The sequence below is a fragment of the Lactuca serriola genome, chromosome 8 (genome assembly GCF_051521515.1).
Source record: "Lactuca serriola cultivar US96UC23 chromosome 8, Lser_US96UC23_V15, whole genome shotgun sequence".
Classification (NCBI taxonomy): domain Eukaryota; kingdom Viridiplantae; phylum Streptophyta; class Magnoliopsida; order Asterales; family Asteraceae; genus Lactuca; species Lactuca serriola.
This window is the reverse complement of record NC_136415.1, coordinates 182,634,785-182,659,188: the sequence shown is the minus strand read 5'-3', so window position 1 is coordinate 182,659,188 and position 24,404 is coordinate 182,634,785. Positions and strand designations below refer to the sequence as shown.

At 35.1% G+C, this 24,404-nt stretch overlaps 1 protein-coding gene across 1 annotated transcript; it reads right to left on the bottom strand.

The window, feature by feature from the left end:
- Positions 1–18,054: 18,054 nt before the first annotated feature.
- On the bottom strand, positions 18,055–22,461 carry LOC145071150 (annexin D4-like). The gene is made up of 6 exons (XM_079018065.1): positions 22,269–22,461; positions 19,726–19,870; positions 19,484–19,659; positions 19,053–19,277; positions 18,663–18,875; positions 18,055–18,567 (listed from the first exon to the last, which is right to left on the bottom strand). The coding sequence occupies exons 2-6, from the start codon at positions 19,769–19,771 to the stop codon at positions 18,292–18,294; spliced, it is 936 nt and encodes a 311-aa protein (XP_078874191.1). The 5' UTR covers positions 19,772–19,870; positions 22,269–22,461; the 3' UTR covers positions 18,055–18,291.
- Between the last annotated feature and the right edge of the window lie 1,943 nt (positions 22,462–24,404).

The following is a 24,404-nucleotide window of genomic DNA, read 5'->3' as shown; positions in this document are numbered from 1 at the left end:
TAGAGGGACTCGACGAGTTAGAACGATTTGTCCCGATTCTGTAAAGGGCAGAACTCAACGAGTCTAAGGAGGGACTCGACGAGTTGACTCATTTTATCACGATTCTGCTGAGCATGGGAACTCGGCGAGTCAGAGGGATGACTCGATGAGTTGACTCAACTCGGGGTGTTGACTTTGACTTTGATTGGACGCTGACTTTGACCAAGGTTGACCCGTGAAGGGGTCTTGAGTATAGAATGGTATCTAAGGGGTTGTTTCTTTATAGGGTGTGAGTAGAGTCGGTTACAGGAACAGAGACATTTGAGGTATTTCACCCGACATTTGAGTGAGTTTTCCTCCAGTAGTAACAGGCCGAAGGCACCAATACCGGCCCATTTATGTATGTTAGCGTATTCTGGACTAAGGTCTGATGCCGGGCAGTGCTTGATGTAGTTGTATATGTGTTTTCGGACTTCGGTTCGATGTGGGGAAAGCCCGAGGAATGTTTGTATGCTTGATGTCTCGTGACTCTTGCATGTGCTTGTTTTATATGTTTCCGGACTTCGGTCCGATGCCAGGGAAAGCCCGAGGAATGTTTATACGTTTCCGGATCTCGGTCCGATGCCTGGCGGGGCCTAAGGAATGTTTATATTTCTATGTTATGTGATTATGTTTACATGTATTTGTTGATATGTTATATGTATACTGATCTTTGCTCGATGCCGGGAGGGGCTCATTGCCGGATTTCGGTCTGATGCCAGGCGGGGCCTAATGCCGGACTTTGGTCCGATGTCAGGCGGGGACCGATGTAGTGGGCAATGCCCAATATATGTTATTATGTGGTTATGTGTATGGTTTCAGGTACTTCCGGTAGCAAGGGGAAGAGATCGGGATGATTGCAGTGCACACACCATTTGTTTTGGCCCGAGATTTCTTACTCTGATATGTTGTTATTTTTTTTTGATATGATACTCTGATTTGATACGATGACTTATGTTTTTGGATGACTGATTTTGATAACTATGGTTTTATTTATGAATTAAAAATGAAATTTTGGACTGTATTTTTAGGATGTTTCATATTGGAAGTTTTGTGATTATCTTTAATGCCAGACGTTCGCAACTTAAAAGTATTGTGATGCAAAGATATTAGTTTCAAGGGTTACAACTGTCATTATGGAAAACTTGAGGGTAAAAATTGAAAATCTGAATATGCCCATGAGAATGGACGAGATTTTTGTTTTGGGGTTGATGTCTTGATAGCCACTCCTTTCTTAGCCCTCATCCAAACAATTATCCTAAATATTGAAACCTAAAACCCTAATCACCACTTGGTTGAGAATTCCCATTTTTGAAAACCTAGATGAAATGTTCGCACGATTCTCGTAGATATAACCATTGGAGAACCATTAGTACAGGGTGATGCCCTAGTTAGAGCACGATATATTCGGCCGTAGGGCTCGGAGTTACCTATGGTATTACAGGGTCGGGTATTTAGTGAAGGGTTTTGAGCATTCTAACACTCCTATGGTGTACATGCAACCCTAGAAACCTTGGATCTATGTTTTACTAAGATACATGCAAATTTGATTTTTTCCAATGCTCTTAAGCTAACTAGCATGGCATGGGGAACTTGAAACATAAAAACTAGTAGAAGAACATACCTTTCTTGTTGCTTGGATTCCTTAAGAACTTTATGAGCCTAGCACCCCAAATGTGATGCCTCAAATGTTTCACACAACACCACAACTCTTGGAATAACTTTGAGAGAAGTACACTATCACTCAAAATCGGCTAGCCCTCCTTGTTCTAATCTTAGTGCCAATTTTGCTAGCCTATGGGGTCTTTATATAGTGTGTCAGAAGTAGGGTTACACCATGTAAACCCTATTGACATGGCTTTTCATTTCCTCCATGATCCATGGGTTTTAAACTCCGTGGAGCATCCATGAAGAACCCAATGGGTTTTAGCCCAATCCAATAAACCATGGATCATTAGCCCACTATATAAGAATAGATGATTTACACAATCAACCCCATATATTCAATTAGTCTCTTTTTTATCACAAAATTAATTCTTGATCAATACTAATTAAATAATATGATTTCATATTAATATATTATAACTTATAATATATTAACAAATCGTAAGTGTTCTTCTTCTCATTTTGTCTATCCAACTATCATGATGCCATGCAACCCAAATGAACCATGCCAACCGGGTCAAATACATACCATAAATAGTTATGGATATATACATTGATGTGTGCAAACTCACCTAGTTTTAAACCTACTTTTACTTATAAAATAAACACACAAAGGCAGTGGACCTATCAATTGTGGTATAGTTGAATAAGTAGGGTATCGAACTCAGGGAACGGGAAATTAAACTAATAACTAATTCTAACTAAACAAATAATAAAAGTAAAAGGTTTTTCTCTAGTTTTGCAAGACTAGAAACCTAAACACACCGCAAAAACACTTAATTAACTAAGTAACTAAAGAAAACAACTAATTCACCAAATTTAATAAAGATGTTTCCGTTTTAGGTTCAACCAATTCACTCCTATGGTTATTTTGAATTTATGATAGATTAATTGTTATTGGATACCAACTAATGTGGTTAGGTTCATGTTCATTACTCATAACCCTTAGACAATTAATTACTTCAAGCGGTGATCAAATGCTTAAACTAATTAATTCCCTAGATTAATGATTTGGATTAAATAAGATTTGTAGTAGTTAATCAAATTGGTGGTTCAATTAACCTCTTGTTTGTCGGTTTCTCAAACAAGCTCACACGTTAACCTACCTATTATCTTGTTAATCTTAGTTTCATATTCATTATTCCTAAGCATATGATTAAGTGTTCACATAGACATATGAGGTTAACAATTAAGAGATGTTCATGCAGCTTAATTATCTTCCAATTAACAACAGATAGTTATGATTAATGCATAAGGTTCTTTAACAAACTTAATTTAATAAATTACCAATAAACAATCAATCAAAAACTAAGAATTAAACCATAGGAGTTACTTGGTATCCCCAAAACAGAAACAAAAACGTATTTAGTTCATAGTTGCAGCAAAAACAAACACAAAAATAGATTTATCTAAGCTTAACATTCCTAATTCCTAAAGCTAAATGGAATGATTCACCTAATTGCCTTGATTCCTCAAGAGATTGAAGATTAGGGTTCCTTAGCTCCTCCAAGGGTTCTTCAATCGCAGATGAGTCTCCAAAAAAACGTCAGAAAGTGTTCCAATCGGATTAAGGTTCGATTTTTATAATTATCTCAAAACAGGGTGTACTCGGCGAGTAGCAGACCCAACTCGCCGAGTAGGCTCATAGTTATCCGCCTTGTTTTAGGAATCTTGACTTATCTTCTGGAATATTCTCTTATACTCGCCGAGTATACTCGTATACTCGCCGAGTATGTAGACTTTTGTGCCCCATTCTCCAGTCTTTTAACTCTAATTGCTTCCCCTTGTTCCTTTTCTCTCCCAAGCATGTCTTTTGGACTGGAAACAAAATTTAAACAATATTAAGTACCTTTTGTCCATATTATACACATAATTAGTTAAAAATAAATAAAAATGTATGCTAAATGATTAACTAATTTTGCACATATCAGACACCTTATCCAACAATCTCCCACTTGGATAAGTCCAATAACTATAACTGCAAGTATGACTTCAGGAACCGTTCAACAATCGTAGCTCTTTCAAAGTCGTGCGGAACTAAGATGACCTGCCATTTAAGATAAGTGGTCATATAGTCCTCTGCTCTCAAGATATCAGCCGGACAAATACATGGAACAATGTCGTACTTATTGTCCAACAGTTTGTTTTCTGATTTCTAATTTGTTTGACATAAAACTTAATTGAACACATTAATTTAGTTCTAACCGGGCCCGGTACATAGGTCAAAAAAATCATCGAGGGGCCCAGATATCACTTCTAATCTTCCAAGGACTAGAAGGAACAGATAAACTTCAACTCATATACTTGTTCTACTACTTGTTGAATCATACACAAAGGTACGTTTTATAACATCGAGTTACCAATGCGTTTTCGTACAATCAATGTATAACCAACTCATAGTCAATAACTCATATCTTTATGTTTGAAGACTTATACGATATTACCGTCTCACGATCACTCGAGATAAATTCCATGAAGTGATACAAGTGAGCGTGGGTTGAACCCAATACTCGAATCACTATTCCATGAGTACTCATGAACACTGCAACCCCTTTGTCCCAGACAAACTGCAGACCCATTCATGACAGTCTTGCCTCCTTACCTACTTCCAAAGTATGATTGACTGTGGATGGTTTGAATAATATGATATACCATAACATTATTATTCTGGAAGTCAAAACATGCAAAAATTGAAACGATAGTAAACGATTGATAGAAGATAGTAACACTTTACTTATAAATAAATAACAACTTTTATTTATCATTAAATGTCAATTACACTTTACAAATTTCAAAATCTATCTAATTTCTAAAACTAATATCATCCTTTAGCCCAATGCGCCTCGCATGCCGAAGATGCTTAACCCTACCCAGTCCCTTCGTGAGGGGATATGTTGGGTTCTCATCTGATGATACCTTCTTTGCCACTAGGAGCCCTTCTATTCGATGTCTAATGAAATGGTATTTTCTGTCAATGTGTCTGGATCTCCCGTGATCCCTTGGTTCCTTGGCTAAGGCAACTGCACTTTCACTCTCATAGAAAATCTCCATAGGTTCCTTTATAGCTGGTACTACTCCAAGGTCTCCGATGAAGTTCTCCATAGGTTCCTTTATAGCTGGTACTATTCCATGAGAAATTACTTGGAAAAGTTCCTTTTGCTTACTGCTATGTACTCTGATTCGCAAGTTGAATCAGCCACTGTCTCCTGCTAGGAACTTTTCCAAGTAATTTCTCCTCCGTTTAAGGTAAAGACCTAGCCTGAATGAGAGTGGAAATTATCCCTATCAGTCTCGAAGCTAGCATCACCATACCCTACTACTCTCAAGTCATCACTCCCACCGAGGGTAAGGACCCAATCCTTAGTCCTCCGCAGGTACTTGAGAATGTTCTTTACCGCAGTCCAGTGAGCCTTACCAGAGTTTCCCTGATATCTGCTGACCATGCTCAAAGAAAAGGCCACATCAAGACGAGTACAAGTCATAACATACACGATCGAGCCTACAACGGAAGCATACGATACTCGACTCATCTCAGCTATCTCAACCTCTGTACTTGGGCTCTGAGTCTTACTCAGTCTGGCGTTGCTCTGGGTCGGTAATTCTCCTTTCTTGGAATCCTGCATGCTGAACCTATTGAGCTCCTTATCCAAGTAGGTACTTTGACTAAGTCCAATTAGTCTCTTACTCCTGTCTCTCAAAATCCTTATCCATAGGATATAGGCAGCTTCTCCAAGGTCCTTCATAGCGAAACACTTCCCAAGCTAGAACTTTACTTCCTGCAGAGTTGGGATGTCATTTCCTATGAGTAGTATGTCATCCACATACAATACCAAAAAGCTAACTATACTCCCACTAGCATTGACATATACACAAGACTCATCTTCGCTCCTCGAAAAACCAAACTCTTTGACTTTCTCATCGAAACAAAGATTCCATTTGTGAGGTGCTTGTTTTAATCCATAGATGGACTTATCAAGCTTACACACTCTATTAGGGTACTCTGCACTGACAAAACCCTCTGGCTGACTCATGTAAACATCCTCAGCCAACTTTCCATTAAGGAAAGCGGTTTTGACATCCATTTGCCATATTTCATAATCATGAAATGCAACTATGGCTAGCATAACCCTAATAGACTTAATCTTCGCTACTGGTGAAACGGTCTCATCATAATCAACTCCCGGAGTTTTAGAAAATCCCTTTGCAACCAGTCGCGCCTTATAAGTGTGTACATTCCCATCCATGTCAGTCTTCTTCTTGAATATCCATTTGCACCTGACTATCTTACGACATGGTACATTGTCAATGAAGTTCCAAACTTGATTGTCATACATGGACTGTATCTTGCTGTCCATAGACTCTTTCCATTTAGAAGACTCGGGGCCTGCCATGGCCTCCGTGTAGCTGTTAGGTTCATCCAAGATTACCAGTGTACTATCACTGATAAGTGTATCACCTTCCGTAGTAATACGGAAACCATAGTAATGCTCAAGTACATTCCTAACTCTCGTGGAACGCCTTAGAGGTACATACTCGTCATTCGGATCAACAAGAATTTCCTCCTCAGGTTGACTGCTAGGGTTTGAGGTTCCTTCACCACTTGACTCTTGAATTTCTTCAAGGTCAATTTTCCTCCCACTGTTTCCTTGGATTATAAATTCTTTTTACTCGAAAGACTCCTCTCCTTGCTATAAAGACCATATTATCACTGGGTCTATAGAAGAGGTAACCAAATGATTTCTGTGGGTAGCCGATGAAAATACACCGCTCAATTCGAGGTTCGAGCTTATCGTGAGTCTCGTGCCTCGCAACCACAAATATTGATGTGGTCCAAATTGGGAACTTTCCCACTCCACATCTCGTGAGGTGTTTTGGCGACCTTTTTGGTAGGAACTAGATTAAGGATATGGGCGACAATTTCTAAGGCATACCCCCAAAATGAGATTGGTAGCGAAGATCGACTCATCATGAACGAACCATGTCCAACACGGTTTGATTACACCTCTCAACTACACCATTAAGCTGTGGTGTTCTAGGTGGTGTCAATTGTGAGACAATCTGACATTCCTTAAGATAGTCAAGGAACTCTGTACTAAGATACTCACCACCTCGATCGGATCGAAGTATCTTAATGTTCCTGCCCAGCTGATTCTCCACTTCCTGTTTAAAGTCTTTGAGCTTTTCAAAGGTTTTTGACTTATGATTGATTAAGTAGACATAACCATATCTACTTCACCCCTAGCACAAGTACCAGTGAAGGGTGACTTTGTCATTTTTCCAAGTAAACAAGATTCACAACTATCATCTGACTTTAGGTCAAATGACTCCAAGACTCCATCCTTTTGGAGTTGGCCTATGCGTTTCTTGCTCACATGTCCAAGACGACAGTTCCATAATGATGCTTTATCCAAGTTAGTGGAAGAATCAATACACAACACATTACTTCCTAGGTTATCTACAACCGACACAGTTTCATATACACCATCATAAGGTAATGCTTTAAAATAAAGAACATTATTATAGAAAGCATTAATACCACCCCATTCATTATCAAATGAAAAAGTAAATCCTTGTTTGTACAAACTATCAAAGGAAATAATATTTCTCTCCATTTCAGACGAGTAACAACATTTATTCAAATCTAATCTGTAATGCTCGCAGATCTGTGCTAGTCAATTTAGAGACAATAAGCATCAAAAAATTAGTTTTTTATGGAATATTATTTAGAAGGGTTAATCTTTTCCAAGTGGTAGTATATGTTACAAGGGTTCCGTACATATAAAGAACGCCGAAATCCGAGTTATAACGAAGAAGTTATGACCTGTCGAAGTTTTATGGCAAAACCGGCACATCACTGGGAGACGTAAATAGTGAATTTACGATAGAGGACTTTTTAGCCTTGGTGATCTAAATAGAAGTTGTAGTATACGTTAAACCAAGAACATACAAAAAAAGAACGCCCAAATCTGACTTCGTATGAGGAAGTTATAAATTTTCTAAGATTTGTTATAGCAGTGCACGACCCAAGACTCGAATTTTAGTTTGAGCAGTTTTTGGCCTATGTGACCTAAATGAAAGTTGAAGATCTCATTAATCGGAACTCAATGATAAAAATACAGATGAAAGCGGAGTCCGTATGTAGAAGTTATGAATTTTACGTGGGCATTTAACAATATAATCTCCTCCTACTATTAAATTTAAGATCGGTCGAGAATTAATAGACGGAGTATAAATGAAAGTTGTAGACCTTATTTTTACCTATGCGTGGATATAAAGAACGTAAAAACCAGAGCTCATATGCGAAAGTTATGGATTTTAGAAGATAATTAGTTTTTGGGGTAATCTGTGAGTGAGACGTGGCTCAATCTGGGCCACACCTTCTTCCCCACGGCCTGGAACAAGATGATGACACTTGGAAACGAACGCGATGCGTTCATGTAGGGAACACGCTGAGTTCGCGAATGCGTTGCGTTTTTTTTGGGAACGCGTTGCGTTCGCACCAAACTCAGCTTATAAACAGAGGCGTAAAACACTCCCAAAACTCACACCTTCACTCTTCTTTCTCTCTCAATACTCCAAACCTATCCTCCCCAATCCCTAGAAACTTCCAAATGCTAGAGGCAAGTCCCGGAGCACCGTAAGGCTCCGAGAAGAAGAGCTTTTCGGCTCGGGAACGCTGCTCCAACGAAGCCCAGTTTTGCGAAAAACCCGCTATAAGTGAGCTACGCCTACCCTATCGTTAGTATATCTTATGTTTTAATAGTAATGTTATTAGGACATTATAATAAGTATTTGGGCTATCATTATGAGTTATATAAGTGTCGTTATAATGTATTTTAAGCACTCGCGGTACGGGGAATATGGTTTGGAGGGCCACTTGGGTTGCTGGATTTCAGAAGTGCTATATGCCAAAATGATCCTGCCCTCCGGTGTTCCATGTCTGGCCCCTGTCTGTACATAGTGGGTGAAAAGTATTGTGTTAACTCTTATATAATAGTAATAATAGTTAGACTATTAATTAGTCAAGTCGATCATTAGACTAAACTCTAGTGGTAATGATACTAGGTTCTGTCAAAGGAGTTGTTTAAAGTAAACGAAGTGTTGTCTGAGTACTGAGTCACCACCTTATCAGGTGAGTGCATAGTCTCTTTCATGAACATGATTTTAATACAAGTATTGATTGAAGTATTAATTATATGTTTATGTGCGAGTTAATTGAGGTTGCCTGAAATATGTGTTAAAGAACATGCCTGATTATATATGATGATTTAGGATAAAGAGTAACCTAAATTAATTATGAGGAATATTAGGTAGTATTTTCTTATGAGTACGAGTGAGTTATGTCAGAGAATAGAACTTTAGTATATGTCATTGATTCGAGAGCATGGATTCGACATAGTCATTATCCTTAGTCTGAGAGTATGGATTGGACATAGTCAACTATCATTAATCCGGGAGTATGGATTAAGACATAGCCAGTTGTCCTTAGTCCGGGAGTATGGACATGACATAGTTATTCGTCATTAATCCGGGAGTATGGATTTACACATAGACACTTGTCCCTAATATGAGAGTATGGAATGGGCACAAGTATTGATCCGAGAGCATGGATTAGATCCAAGAGTATGGAATAAGTAAAAGGTAAAATTTAAGGTCCGAGAGTATGGACAGTCTCGTTGTGAGGATTGATGGGGTGGGTAAGAGTTGATTATAAATATGGAGAAATTGTATATTTTGTGAGTTCTAAATTATATATATGATATAACATTGTGGGATTGAAATCCCTACGTACTCACCAGGTTTCCCAACCTGACCCACTCAGTTTATTTATATCATAGGTGTTGATATGAAGTCACAATACACTGAGAGATTAAGGATATATAAATCACTAATGATAATGAATGTAAGTTCTGTTTATGCTTATGTTTCTGTATTGACGATGACATTCCAAATGTTTTAAAATTAATAAAAATACTTTTCTTCAGAAATGCCTTGATAATGTATTTATCATGTTTTACTGGGAACAAATTCCGCAACATTTTTATTAAAAGAAGTACTCTAATTTTTATAAAGCATAAACAAAATCGGTCTTTTCTGGCCGTGAAAATGGGGATGTCACATAATCTTAACCCACTACTTAGAAACGAAGAATAAACTCCAATCTTGGTGACAGGTGAAGCTTTCCTATTCCTCATGATCAAGTTTATCTTCCCATGCTCCACATTCTCACTTCTTCTTAGTCCCTGCAAATCAGAACATATGTGAATACCACAACCTGTATTAAGGACCCAAGAATTAGAATATGGTGAGTTATTAGACAATATAGTGTAAATACCTACATGGTTGAGTTTCACTTTCCCATCCTTAACATCTTGCAAGTACTTTGGGCAGTTTCGCTTCCAGTGCGCCTTTTCATAGCAATAGAAGCATTCAACATCTTTAGGGTTGGAAAAAGGAGTGAAAAAACCACCTTTGGTTCTACTTGAAGAGGAGCCATCAAGAGACTTTACCTTGGTACCCTTTGAAGGGCTCTTCTTCTTCTTCCCTTTACCTTGCCCGATAGCCAGAACATGGGCGGTGATAGGAGTAGAAGTAGTAACAACCAATTTACCTTTAAGACCATTTTTGACGGTCTTCAAAAATCCTTGAAGTTTGTTGAGTGTGACCTCCTCCTTGCTCATATGATAGGTCATTTGGAATTGATTATAACAAGAAGGTAAGGAGTGCAATATGATGTCAATTGCCAACTCCTCGGAAAAGTTCACATTCAACTTCATCAAACGGTCCACAAACCTTTGTGTTTTCTGCATGTGGCCCCTGATGGGTTCACCATCTTTCATTCGGGTTGTTATCATGGAGGAGATTATTTCATATCGCTATTGACGAACACTCTGATGGTATCTTTCCATCAGATCCTGGTGCATCTCAAAAGGATAAAAGTCCTCATAGGAATTTTGGAGCTCGACTGTCATCGTGGCCAGCATGATACATGCCACTTTAGTGGCATCTTTCTCATGAGTCCTGAAGTCAATGATCTCCTCGGGAGTCGCAGAAGACTCATCAAGTTCCTTTAGCTCCATGTCAAGGACATATTCCTTGTCCTCATAGAGAGTGACCATCCTTATGTTCCTAATCCAATCATTGAAATTAGTCCCATCAAAGATGACTCTCCTACAAAGGTTCATGAGAGAGAAGGAGCCGGTAGGGTTTGAGCTAGAAGCAACATTGTTGGAAGACATCTGAAAGGAAGAAACACAAGTTTGGATTAGATATAAAGATAGTCCTTGATAGCCTCATTTTATTTACTTCTTTTTATAGTTTTTTAGCACATTCCATTCTCATTTTAGTTAATTTTCATGCATATTTTCCTTTTTGTTATTTTTATCACCATTTCGGGTACTTTCTAGTTTCTTGAGCATTATTGCAGATTTTAAGGAAACTGGAGGAGCGGGAGTGTGCAGGATCTTTTGGAAGGCAATTGGACTTGAAGAGCAGTGGGGATGTCGTGCTTGATAGCTTTGGAGGTGATCCAGGGAGTAGGCTTGTCGATTGCTTGAAGGCGCAGAAGTTTTGAACTTTAAATTTGAAAGGGCGCGAGAGAATTCTTGAGTGTGCTAGATCGATGTTTAAGAGTTTGCGGAAGTTTTGAGTGATGTGGAAAGACTAATTGGGATTTAATTGAAGAAATATTGAAGAAAAATGGGCTAGGAGTTGATTGGACTCGAACTGGGCCAATGGATTAGCTGTGGGGGCCCAAGACTTGAAGAAGCCCAAAATACCCGTCAGACCCTGCGACCCACGTAAGATTCCCCGCGGCTCGCGTGGATTCCTGACAAGGGCAATTTCAGGATTTTGCTAAGAGCTCTATATTGGGAAGGTGGGTGTGCCTCTTTAGCCTTATCTTGAAGGTCCGAGTTTGACTTTTTCTCTTTGGAGTTTGGAGTGCTTTTGAAGGCCAAGAAATTCTTGATTTCACCTCTTGATTATTGTAAAATGTTTGGTACAATTTCCTCTAACTTCGTTTCTTTGAGTTTAGCCATGCTTGGCTAAACTAATCTTGGTTGACTTTTTGTTGAATCCTTTGAACTTTTGTTGGATGTTGAAGGATCCATGAACTTGTTCTTAAATCTTTATGGAAATGTTTTATGTTTCATCATATTATCACTACTAGTATGTTTTTATTCATGAGTTTAAATGTGTTTGTGGTGATTAGTTGGCTAATTTATTGATTAAGTAAATGATCCTCAAATTAGCAAGCAACAAATGATTTTTGTGTTGTTTTTGCTTCACACAATCATAAAAACATTTTCTCCAACATCTTAGTGAAATCAATTGACTCCTCTTGGATTTGGTGACTTTTTGGTTCTTAATGCTAGTTGACTTTCACTAATTACATGCTATTGGGAATTAGTGACTTTGACTAAGGAAATTGTTATGAGCTTCTCTAGCCATTTCAACAATTAAGAAAAGTCTAGGTAATCTCAAGCTCCTTGGATTACTATAACCAAATTAAGTATTTAAATCAAAGTATTGCACCATTGGATTCTAATGATATGTTCATCAAAAGTCAAAGTGAGGAAACTTTAAGTCAACCATCTCTCCCTTATTGATTTTACATCAAACTCTTATTTTTGTTGCATTTGTCTATTTAAATCATAGTTAACTCTAGTTTGTTTCAAGTATTTCAAAACACCAAAACCCCCCATTTTATTTTTATTGTCATTTACAAGTATTTTTACAAAGAGATTTTTCATAGAGTTATAAATTGAGCCAATCTCCGTGGATTCGATCCCTTTACCACTATACACTATTTTAGTGTGTAATATTTAGGGTTATTATTTGTGTTGGCCTCGACAACCATCAGTCCTTAATAAGACACCCAAATGTAATATTAAGGCTAGGACCCAACACAACATTTTATAACTTAGAAGAGGGATGTCGTAATCTAAGCTATAAAATATTTGAAGGTAGGTGAATGACGATTCACCAATTTCCACCATGAAAACAAAATGTATTATTAGGTTTTAATTGGTTTTGAAACTACTAGATTCTTTTGAGATTCATTGAAATTTTCAATGGCATGTTTCAATCTCGATTGTGCCCTTCAAGTTTTGTGACTGGGATGTCGAGGATCACAAAACAAGGTGTGAATAACCATGCAAATTACTTGGTACTCTTAATGTTTATCATCTAATCGATGTGCCGGTTAACCACACGCACTCCACCGATCTATGATAAACCTTAAGCCACTCTTTGCCAACCTTTTTAAATCCAAGTTAGTGTGCCGGTTAACCACACGCACTTCACTAACGACTTAAGCAAGGTGCAAAGTGTAATTTCTTGGGTTAGCATCAAATTCACATTTTCCTAAAGTAACTAAGATTGGGAATTTATAAAACATTAGTTGCTTTATAATCATTATACTTTTAATGAGAATTAAAGTCATTGTCCTACCCATTCAGCTAACGACCCTCCACCAGTCAAGGAAGCGGTGAGTGAGAGTGGACACCCATTAAGCTGCCATTTTATAGGCAACAACCTTATATCCCCTTATAGACCGGCTTTGTGAATGAGACCTACTAACGGTAAAATGACTTGATCATATATATATATATATATATATATATATATATATATATATATATATATATATATATATATATATATATATAATTAACTTATAATACTATAAAGTATAAGGGTTGAATTTTAACTTTTAAAATTCTAAGGGTTGGAACTAAAGTTTTCTAAAGTGACTTTACATGTTCCAAAATTTGAGGGCAAGTTTTGTAACTATTCAAAACTTTTCAACTTCATAACTAATGAGTTAATGGTTTACTAAAATAAAGATTCTTCATTTTATGTAACCTATGTGTTCTTTAATGGACTTTAAAAGAAAAACTTTTGGTAATCCATAACTTGAGGAAAAATTATGAACTCCGTTAAAAACATTTAGATCAAGAATTAAACTAACAAACAATTTACAAATAATTCCTATGATCTACCAAACTCATAAGTGTATGAACATTCATATTAACAATTTCAAGAATCATATAAACACATATAAAATTTGAAATTTTGATAATAACTATTGTAAATGGATTAGCATAATCATTACAACATCAAAAAACAGGTTTTATAAGTCCAAAACAATTTAGGGTAATGATTCTAGTCCATTTCCAGCAGCAAAATTCGAAAAGCCGTACTTTGGGCCTCATACTCGTCGAGTACACGAACCTACTCGACGAGTAGGATGAATATATGCATGGACTTGTCGAGTCCCCCCCCCCCCGGACTCGGCGAGTTCACTTAGCAGAATGCAAAATTTCTGTTTTTCTTTAATAATTTGCATCAAGTATCAAGAAAACAAACCTAGGATCTAATACCACTGAATGGTTTGGAGCATTCTAACACTCCTATGGTGTACATGCAACCCTAGAAACCTTGGATTTAAGTTTTACTAAGATACATGCAAATTTGATTTTTCCAAGGTTCTTAACCTAAATAGCATGGCATGGGGAACTTGAAACATAAAAACTAGTAGAAAAACATACCTTTCTTGTTGCTTGGATTCCTTAAGAACTTTGTGAACCTAGCACCCCAAATGTGATGCCTCAAATGTTTCACACAACACAATTCTTGGAATAAATTTGAGAGAAGTACAATATCACTCAAAATCGGCTAGCCCTCCTTGTTGTAGTCTTAGTGTCGATTTTGCTAGACTATGGGGTGTTTATATAATGTGTCATAAGTAGGGTTACACCATGTAAACCCTAATTGACATGGCTTTTCATTTCCTCCATGATCCATGGGTTTTAACCTCCCTGGAGCATCCATGGACCACCCAATGGGTTTTAGCCCAATCCAATAAACCATGGATCATTAGCCCACCATATAAGAATAAATGATTTACACAATCAACCCCATATATTTAATTAGTCTCTTTTTTATCACAAAATTAATTCCAAATTAATTCTTGATCAATACTAATTAAATAATATGATTTCATATTAATATATTATAACTTATAATATATTAACAAATCATAAGTGTTCTTCTTTTCATTTTGTCTATCCAATTATCCTGATGCCATGCAACCCAAATGGACCATGCCAACCGGGTCAAGTACATACCAGAAATAGTTATGGACTTAGACACCTTATCCAACATTTAGCAGTTGTGAAGAGTACGTACGACGACAAATAAAAGAGGACCATTGAAGATGTGCAGGTCGTTTGAGAGTAGTGGATGTGTCTCTCGAAGACACGTTGGGGATACCATTTGAGTGTCAGATGGGGCTTTGTATTAATCTGATTCTTGATGTCGTATGGTATAGTTTTGTGAGGAAGAAGGTCTACTTAGTTTTGTAATATGATTACTCACTTAAAATCTGAATCGTATGACTTATTTAAGATAAATTGGGCCTCAGACTATCCAGGGGCATCAACATAGGTTCATCGGATTCCAATTGGGGGAAAGTTACTTACCTAGGGTAAGTGTTCGAGGACTACACAAACTTCAGGCCGTTGAGAAGACTTTGAGGTATCTTTTTTTTTGGACGACGGGGTTAGTGGTTAGTAGTTAGTATCACGAAAGTAGTTAGCATCACGAAACTTTCAACGCATGGATTAGAACTCGAGACCTCCAATCTAAGAGGTAAAGCCTCTACTAAGTGGGCTAGTCCCACTTGGCAAGACTTTGAGGCGGCCGTTACAAACTTTTGTAATTGTTAGTCTTTTCAATCATTTGGCATAAAGCCTTTCCCTCCTCAAAACCTCAAGTACCTCTCTCAAGTGCTCCCCCTGTTACTCCTTGGTCTTAGAGAAAACAAAATAATCATCAATGAACACGAGCACTGACATATTGAGCATTAAAAAATCAAAGTGTCGGATCCATTAGTAAGCCCATAAGGCATCATTACAAACTCATAGTGGCCATACAGATTATTCGATACATCCTCCTCTCTCACTCACATATGATGGTAAACCAAACGCATATCGATCTTGAAAAACTAAGATGCACCGTCAAACAAGTCGTTGATCCTCGGTAGTGGATAACGGTTCTTCATCATGAATTTATTAAGATCCCAATAGTCAAAGCACATCCTGTGCGATTTATTCTTCTTCTTGACAAAAAAAATTAGTGCTCCCCAAGGCCAAAATCTATTGTCCAATAGATCTTGAAGTTGGATACACAACTCTTGCATCTCTGGTGGTGCAAGCCGATATTATGCTTTGGCCATAGGAGTTGCACCTGAAAGCAAATCAATCATGAACTTAACTTGTCTTTCTAAAGACACACCCGACAGGTCGTCATGGTAAACGTCTAGGAACTCCTAAACAATTTATATCTTTGAAATGGTCTTTTTTTCTCCTCCTGGGTGTGGAAAACATATCCTATAATCTCATACAACCATATTGCAAATATCTCTTAGCCCTTGTTGTGGAACATAAAGTTCAACTACATTGGACACCCTCACCCTGAATGGTCATCTCTCCCCCTACTTAGGGTTTGAACTCACACCATTTGTTGCTCGTGATCAATCAGATCCCTAGACTCAACCAATCTATACCAACCACTACGCTCATCTCACCCATAGTAATAAGAATTAGATCAATTGGGAACCTCACGATGTAGATCTTTAAAACAAAATCACAGTAAAATCCCGATGCTTTAACCACTTGATCATCAGCTATCTCTGCCACAAGAGGTTGGTCCAACGCTCCCATAGTGATATCAAAAGTCTGGTTGAATGCAAGAGATACAAAGGAGCAACTTGCTCACAAAACAAATAATACTAGAGAAATAGTAACGTTCAGGAGTTCTCTAATGATGTTTTCGGCTTGATCTTGAATGGAGATAAAATCAATTGGGCTTGATATTGAATGGAGTTCTCAATTCCCTCGACATGCTACATCATGTGTCTTCCTATATCGACTGCAAGTGAGGCCTCGTTGTCACCTTGAACTTCTTTGCTATCATTTGAGTTTGAACCCCAAATCTTTCTTTTCTGTCTATGATGGGTCTATCGCTCTGGCTCTCTCACTACAAACACCATCTCAATGAACGTCTGACATCTAACAGCTGCCACAAAATCCTTGATATCGGTCCTTAACATCCTCAAGTACCAAGATATTTTCATATTTTCGGTCGTTGCATACTCGGAGCAAAACAACGCCCTCTTAGTGAACCTGCTAGTTATCTTTGTCACTAGCTCTGTTGTTTGTGCAAGTGTCAAGACCTCTTGTGCCACTTGAAAATAATAATGTTATCGGTAAGACTTGTTTATTGGTTTATATTGATACTTGTATCTGTTTTAGGATTGTTTTTGTTACTATGAAAAAAGAAAAGTACGTTTATTTTCAAAGTGTAACACATTTTCAATGGCTATACTTTCATTATGAGTTAAATGTTTGTTATTTGATATTATTCGGTTACTAACTGTTTATAACAAATTAATAATGCAAAATATGCAACCAAAATTTAATCATATGGCTAAAAATATGTAACATAATTGAGAAACAATTATCTCACGATCTCACACAAGTAAAAACTATGCAACCATGTATTATAAATAGATTCTAAAAATATTTGAATTGAATTACTGAAAAGGTTATAAACTTGAACACCTAATAAACCACACACAAACCAGATCTAAATTGTCTGTATCAAACCACACTGCATAATACGGTTTGCAAGTTTTCAAAAAGTTCAAACGTATATCCGGTGCATGTAGTTAGACTATAAACCGCACAACACCACACCACAAATACCAAATTAGTGTGGGTGGACCCGCATTTTTAATGAGAGGGGAGGTGATTCTTCCACAAAAGATTTTTATTCATGCACCGGACAAAAAAAGTTATGCATTGACATTTATACCGTTCTATATAAATTAAGAAATAATAAAAAGAAAGATCCCAAGTTTCCTTTTTATATCCCTTAGCTATTCTTTCCCGAAAGATTTTCCTCTTCATAATCACAAGAAAAATAGTCGAAACAAACAATTTAATCCATTCTGCAAGTTCAAAGATTCATCATACTAGAAACTTACCATTGCAAAGTGTTTCTTTCAAGGGTTTATCATATCATAAACTTATCATCGCAAAATAACCACAACAAATGATTCAAGTAAACATGCATAACATTAAAAAATAAAGCAATATTTATAAGAGCCATTGCAGAATATTGAAACATTAAATATATCAATTAAAAATAACCATTAGATGCTAAAACAGAACTTCTGATAATCAAGTAACAACCTACCTAAACGAATGACCTTCAATGAACACGCACAACACATATATTAATTGGTAACTGCAGATGAACACACACCAACAGGAATTGCAGAGACGCACGCACCAACAAGTATTATAGGTCAAAGAGGGACCTTTGATTGGAAGAATCAAGACCCTTAATGAAAGGATTGTGTATGTAGTATCAACATGGTCCTTGTTATATATACTTAAATAACCATGGCAAATGTACGAAAAGTTGCATCAGGTAAATACATTTTAATGCATGAAATCTGACACAAAGTAAATATAGAAAACAAATCCAAAAACAGTCACCATGTCAAATCTGCAATAATAACACCATCTTTTAAAGTTAATCATCTGCAGACCTTGCCATCAAACTCAATATGAAGTCTTTATAACGTCCCTTTGCAACATCTTTGATCTTTTGCTGGAGAGACATATTATGCTTTGCCAAAAATGCTTTTTTGATCTCAGTCATGTCATTATCTGCACGCGTGACAATCACACGCGTAAGCGCGTCCGCATCATTGGCTTCAAAAGCATCCTCAACAACCTCAAGAAAATACGATACTGGGTCACGTCTGCATTTCAAAATCACCTTCATAATCTCATAGTTTCCTACATTCTTCAAAAGAAAATTATGTCATATATGGGTCATGAGTGTCTCTATTTACATTTAACCAAACTGAAGTAAAAATATTGCATTAAAATCAAACTTACCTCCTTAAAAGAAGTGTTAGTCAACATTTGGTATTGTTCCCTAAGCAGCATGTCGATGTAGTATATGGTTTCATTCGTTATTAACTCAAGGGCGCGATTTTCCCCAGCATGTCTCAGTGTTTGGAATAGCATCTTGACATTTGTTTGAAGATCTTCTACTTCTTTAGCATTCCTCTCATTCTCATGGTCTCCAACCAATAACGCAGTCAATAGCTTTTTATTTAACAGATTATTAGACCTTGTGCTGGCAGCTTATTGTAATTTAGCATTTTATAAGACCACAAAAATAGCTTATCGTAGCTATTAAAGCAGCTTATAAACTAAAAGTTGGTTTTTCAACATCAAATAACATATCTAGTGTTTACTTAAGTTGAAAACAAATTATTTTACCTTGAGCTCTAGGGTTTGGGGGATATAAGTCTTCAGTTGTTCCTCTATTGTGATATTGTACAATTGTTGGTAGACCATTTTAGCTCCTACCAATTGTGCGGGTGCTCTGGTGCAGATAACTTCAACCAAGATCTTTTTTGGTAAGACTTCTTCTCCTTCGAAGGCAGATCTCATAAGACATGCATCCCTTTCATAAGGATGTTTCTTCCACATCTCCACTGCTTTCTATAACTTCAAACAAAAAATTAATAAACAAACACATAGTATTCATATCCAAAAAGATCTTGGTATTAGGCATTTATCATCCCACGATTTAAAAAAATTTAGGTATAGCTGATTGAATCAACATACTATCATATTAGTTTATTGTATGTTTATATTTAATAAAAACGAATTGTAGGACAATAATATGATAGAATTCGAATACTAACGGGGAAGTGGAGAAAACACGTCCGCATTCTCTCAGCGTCGCAATCTGCGATTGTCTTAAACCTGCACACGCCATCCACAACAATGATTTCTGGAGTAGAAGTTCGGAAGCTTCTGATATCTTCTATCTTCAACCCCTTGAAGATCTCCAATACCGATTTCTCATCAACTCCAAACCCTATTATAAATTATTATTTTTTGAATGGTGTTATAAGTTTAAGACAATGAAAAGAAGAAATCAAACCTGAAATTGCTTGCTCCAGTGCTTCGCTTTCCTTTGCGAATGCCATTGATGATGAGTGAGAAAGAGAGAGAGTGTGTGTAATTACGATATATATAATCTCGGCCTTAGCCTTTCTGTTTCTTTTCTCTCCTCTAAACTTGGTTTCCTTCACCACAAATGTTGGTTATTTCAAATATCTATCTTATACAATACATATATATTATTAGAGAAATTAAAAATCCACCTACATTTTATTCATACTATCCTCCTAACCACGTTAAATAGTGACAAATGGACTAAAATATTACCAATTTTATTTAATGTGTTCATTCGATATTTAATAGGATAAGAAGATAAATAGGAGGTAAATGTAGGAGGATATTTAATTTCTCATACTATTATATAAAGCATTTGGCAGTAATTTTTTGATTTTTCAGTAGTACATATTATAGAACTATAAATTCAAGTCTATTATGCATGAACAAACAACGTATATCTTATCAGTAAAACGAAGTCAGACTTGAAATCTGAATTCCCCTATTATCAAGGAATGTTTGATTATATTCTTTACTTTCTTCCTTTTACACTTTTTAACCAATAACCATAGAATTTTTTTTTTCGCAAGTCTTTATCTGGCATGACATTAAAGAGTTTCGTCAGCAATTTTTCTTTGAAGAAAAATATATATTGTATTAATTAATATAGCTCCAATGGCCTACGGTTAGTTTTTTTTTTATGATCTTAACTTTATTGTATTTTTTAGTCGATAAATATAGTTCTAAAAAAGTTAGATAAAGAGTTTCAAAATGATTATCCAAAGTTACGAATTTCATTGTATTTTTTAAGTCGATAAACATAGTTCTAAAAAAGTTAGATAACTTTATTGTATTTTTTATGATCTTAACTATATGTAAAAAGTATTTTTTTTATAATAATAGAATTTTTTTCAAAATGATTTTTAAATTAATTAACAATAATAGTTAAAAGGTAACATAAAATTATTTATATCTATATGTATGATCAAAATTAATCGATCATAACCATTATAAAAAGCTTACATTAAATCGAGAATTGTATTCAAATTTATTTATGTGTAAGTAGTAGGTATAGAGTGGTCCTTAAGCAATATTTTTCAAATCAATTCAGATTATATATAAAAACTTAATGTACAAATTACTATAACAATGTTAATGTCAATAACATAATTAAACAACAAATATTATTCAAAAAAATTTTAACCTATGCAACATGCATATATTTGTCTAATTTTAAATATAAATCAAATTATGAAATGCGCATTAAATGTTTTGTATTCTTTTTATATATATCATTAAGTGTAAGTGGCTAAAGTTGAGTATTTAAGAGACCTAAAATGAGTTTAAAAAAAACATTTGATAGTATTTTTCTCATTTTGTAACTTTTTGAATATACCATTAAGTGATTATTAAGAATGCATTTGTTCATTTAAGCAAGGCGATATAGCAACACAAGTATTGAGCTGAGTAATCGAATACTTGTCCCCTATAATATCCACCATTAAACCTCATTTATCCTTTTTTTGTTTAATAATACACACTTATATATATATATATATATATATATATATATATATATATATATATATATATATATATATATATATAGATCGTTTTTATTCTCATATATATAATCATTTCATAACTCATTTTCAACCCTACTCCTTGGCACTGTTAGCATGAAAATACATATTCCAAAATTGCATAACATCACCATTTATATATTTCTTTTTGTTTTTAGGTTTTTCTAGGAGGGTTTTTGTGCATAAATTGCATTCAAAACATCAAATATATTAGAGACCATTTTACTAAATATTAATGATATAAGACTGAAATTAGAAGATTTTTAAAGTCCAAACACATCAAAAAAAGGACATAGGGCTGTTTTGTGTTTGTTACACATTTAGACTCACACACCTGAAATGGAAGTTTATTTATTGTTTTAGGCATTCACACACAATCAAACTTGTATGACATGATGTTGGCTATGTTTTAACAGTAAATACCTAGTTAAAAATCAGATTTCATAGACCAAAGGCATTCACAAAGTCTAGCTCTCGGTTTGTAATTTTTTAGAACAAAATCAAGTAAAAAAATGTTGTTTCTTGGTTCTAGGAATCAACACATGACTAAATGAGTTAAGGGTGTTAATTACTAGTTCTAGAAACATCTAACATGGTCTAGGAGGTTCAAATGCGCAGAAAAAAGAACCAAATTCGTCCAACACCATGAACATGAATGCGCTATATCTGTGTATATGAAGTTTTGTATGCATTAATTTTAAGGTGATTTTGTTGGCTCTAGCTATCTACACATGATATTAAGTGTTAAGGGTACTAGGAAACAACTTTAACAAGATATAAGAAGGTCTAGGACTTGTTAAAATCGACGTTAAACAGCCTTGCGTGAAGAAATCCCAAAAAAAACATGCTTTCCGGCGGTTTAGAGGCTGCCGGAGGTGTCTCCGGCCTCCACAGCTCCGGGGAGGATTGATAACCTTTCTAAGGGCGATAGAAGTCTTGTACATACCTTTTAGTGGCCAGAAAAGTCGAAGAAAAGGGCTTAACAACCCCTTTTTCCTCCTGAAACCCTAATCGACGGCCTTCTTTTCTTTTTCTACCAATTTTGAGCACCAAAGAGGATGAGATTTTCTTTAAAATTAAAGTCAAAGATATATGCGTATTTGAGGTTAGGGTCAGATGGATTTCGAAGAAATCCCGGTTTGCAGGTCCGAATTCGTGTAAAAAAGTCGCTGCGTCGTGAAGGGTAACATGTGACCACATTTTCATATTTTACGGTATTGGTCCCTGAGATTTGGTATTTTGGCATCATAATCCCCAAACCCGTTTTATCTAACAAATGTGGTATTTCTGAGAATTTCAATTTAGCCCCTGGACTTTTATATACCTTTACGCTAATTTTTAATAAAATTATTTTATATAATTATTTCTAGATAAACCCAAAACCCATTAAATCCCTCTTTTTTTATAAAAATCATTTATATGTTTCTAATTATTTTAGAAAATTTTTAATTTATTTAAATCTCAATTAACCATTTTATCTAATTAAAATTCTCAATAATCCTCTTTTAATTAATTTAATCACTTAAGTATTAGATCATTATATTTTGGTCATTTACTTCATCAAAATAATTATTTGTGACATTTTTATCCTTCTTAAATGCCAAAACTCATGACCTGTAGTGTGGGTGTAATACAAAAAGAACTAAAAAGAATAAAGAAAATCCAAGACACTAAAGATATGTGAGATGCCACTAAGATATTAATGACGTTTGAGAAAACAAAAGCATATTGCATTGCATCTTCTATTATATTGATTTAATCTCTATAATCTATCTTTATCTGTATCTATACTATAATACTATACTTATAAATAATATATTTTTTCTATCACCATAATTATTTGAAACTTTCATGTCTTTTTATATTTCTTCATAATAATAATTTCATAATATCTATTTCAACCTATATAATTTTTCACTAACATCTAATTAACAACTACCACTCAGTAATTAATATTTATTGAGTGATAGTTGTTAATTAGATGTTAGTGAAAATTTATGTAAGTTTAAATAGATATTATGTAATCATTATTATAAAGAAGTATGAAAAGATATTAAAGTTTCAAATGATTGTGGTGATAGAAAAAATATCTCATATATATATATATATATATATATATATATATATATATATATATATATATATATATATATATATATATATATATATATATATATATATATGTGTATCAGTGTTGCAGAAATCGGCATTGACGGCCGATTAATCGGCAATTAATCGTTTGGCGGCCTTAAACCGATTACAATTAGGGTGTTTGGCGGAAATTGGTCAAAATCGGGCTTGGCAGTCATAGGGTGGAAATATGTAACAAATTTGAATTTTTTAATTTTCAAATCTTACACCAAAATTTTTAATTTTCAAAGTTTTAAACTTTAACATTTTAAGATATTATACTAAAATTTTCAAAATTTTAAATTTTTAAATACTTATTTTATTAGGATATATTAATTTTTTAAATAATTTTAATAATAATTTAGGGTCCCCGATTAATCGTCGACTAATCCTCGTCGAGTCCGATTAATCGCTTAACATCAGTCGACCGCCGAGCGATTTTTAGAACCTTGAATATATATATATATATATATATATATATATATATATATATATATATATATAGTTCACAATGGTAGATTTTTATTATAATGGTTTAAAGAACTGTGTGAGTGGTTGAGAGATAGATTAGAAACTCCATACAAAAAGATTGTCGATGTAGAGCATAAGTAATAAGAAAGAGGAAGATGATGATGAGAATGAAATATGAAAGTTTATGGTAAGAGATATTGTTTCATTTTCTTCTTTCTTATTATCCAAATTTATATTGTATAATTATGATTTTGGTTGGAGTGAAAGATATTATATATGAAGATGCTCTAATCATTGTTTCTAGATTTACATGAGCAACAAGACAACTTGATAATAATACAAAACAAAAATAGATACAACTTGCATAGTTCAAGCTTCTTGAATTTAAAATTTTGGTTGTTCGATTTAGTTTAAAGTCTTGCATTTTCTTTTCATGAAAGTTATAATCATGTTCAGCGGGGTCCCAAACGGAAGCAATGCA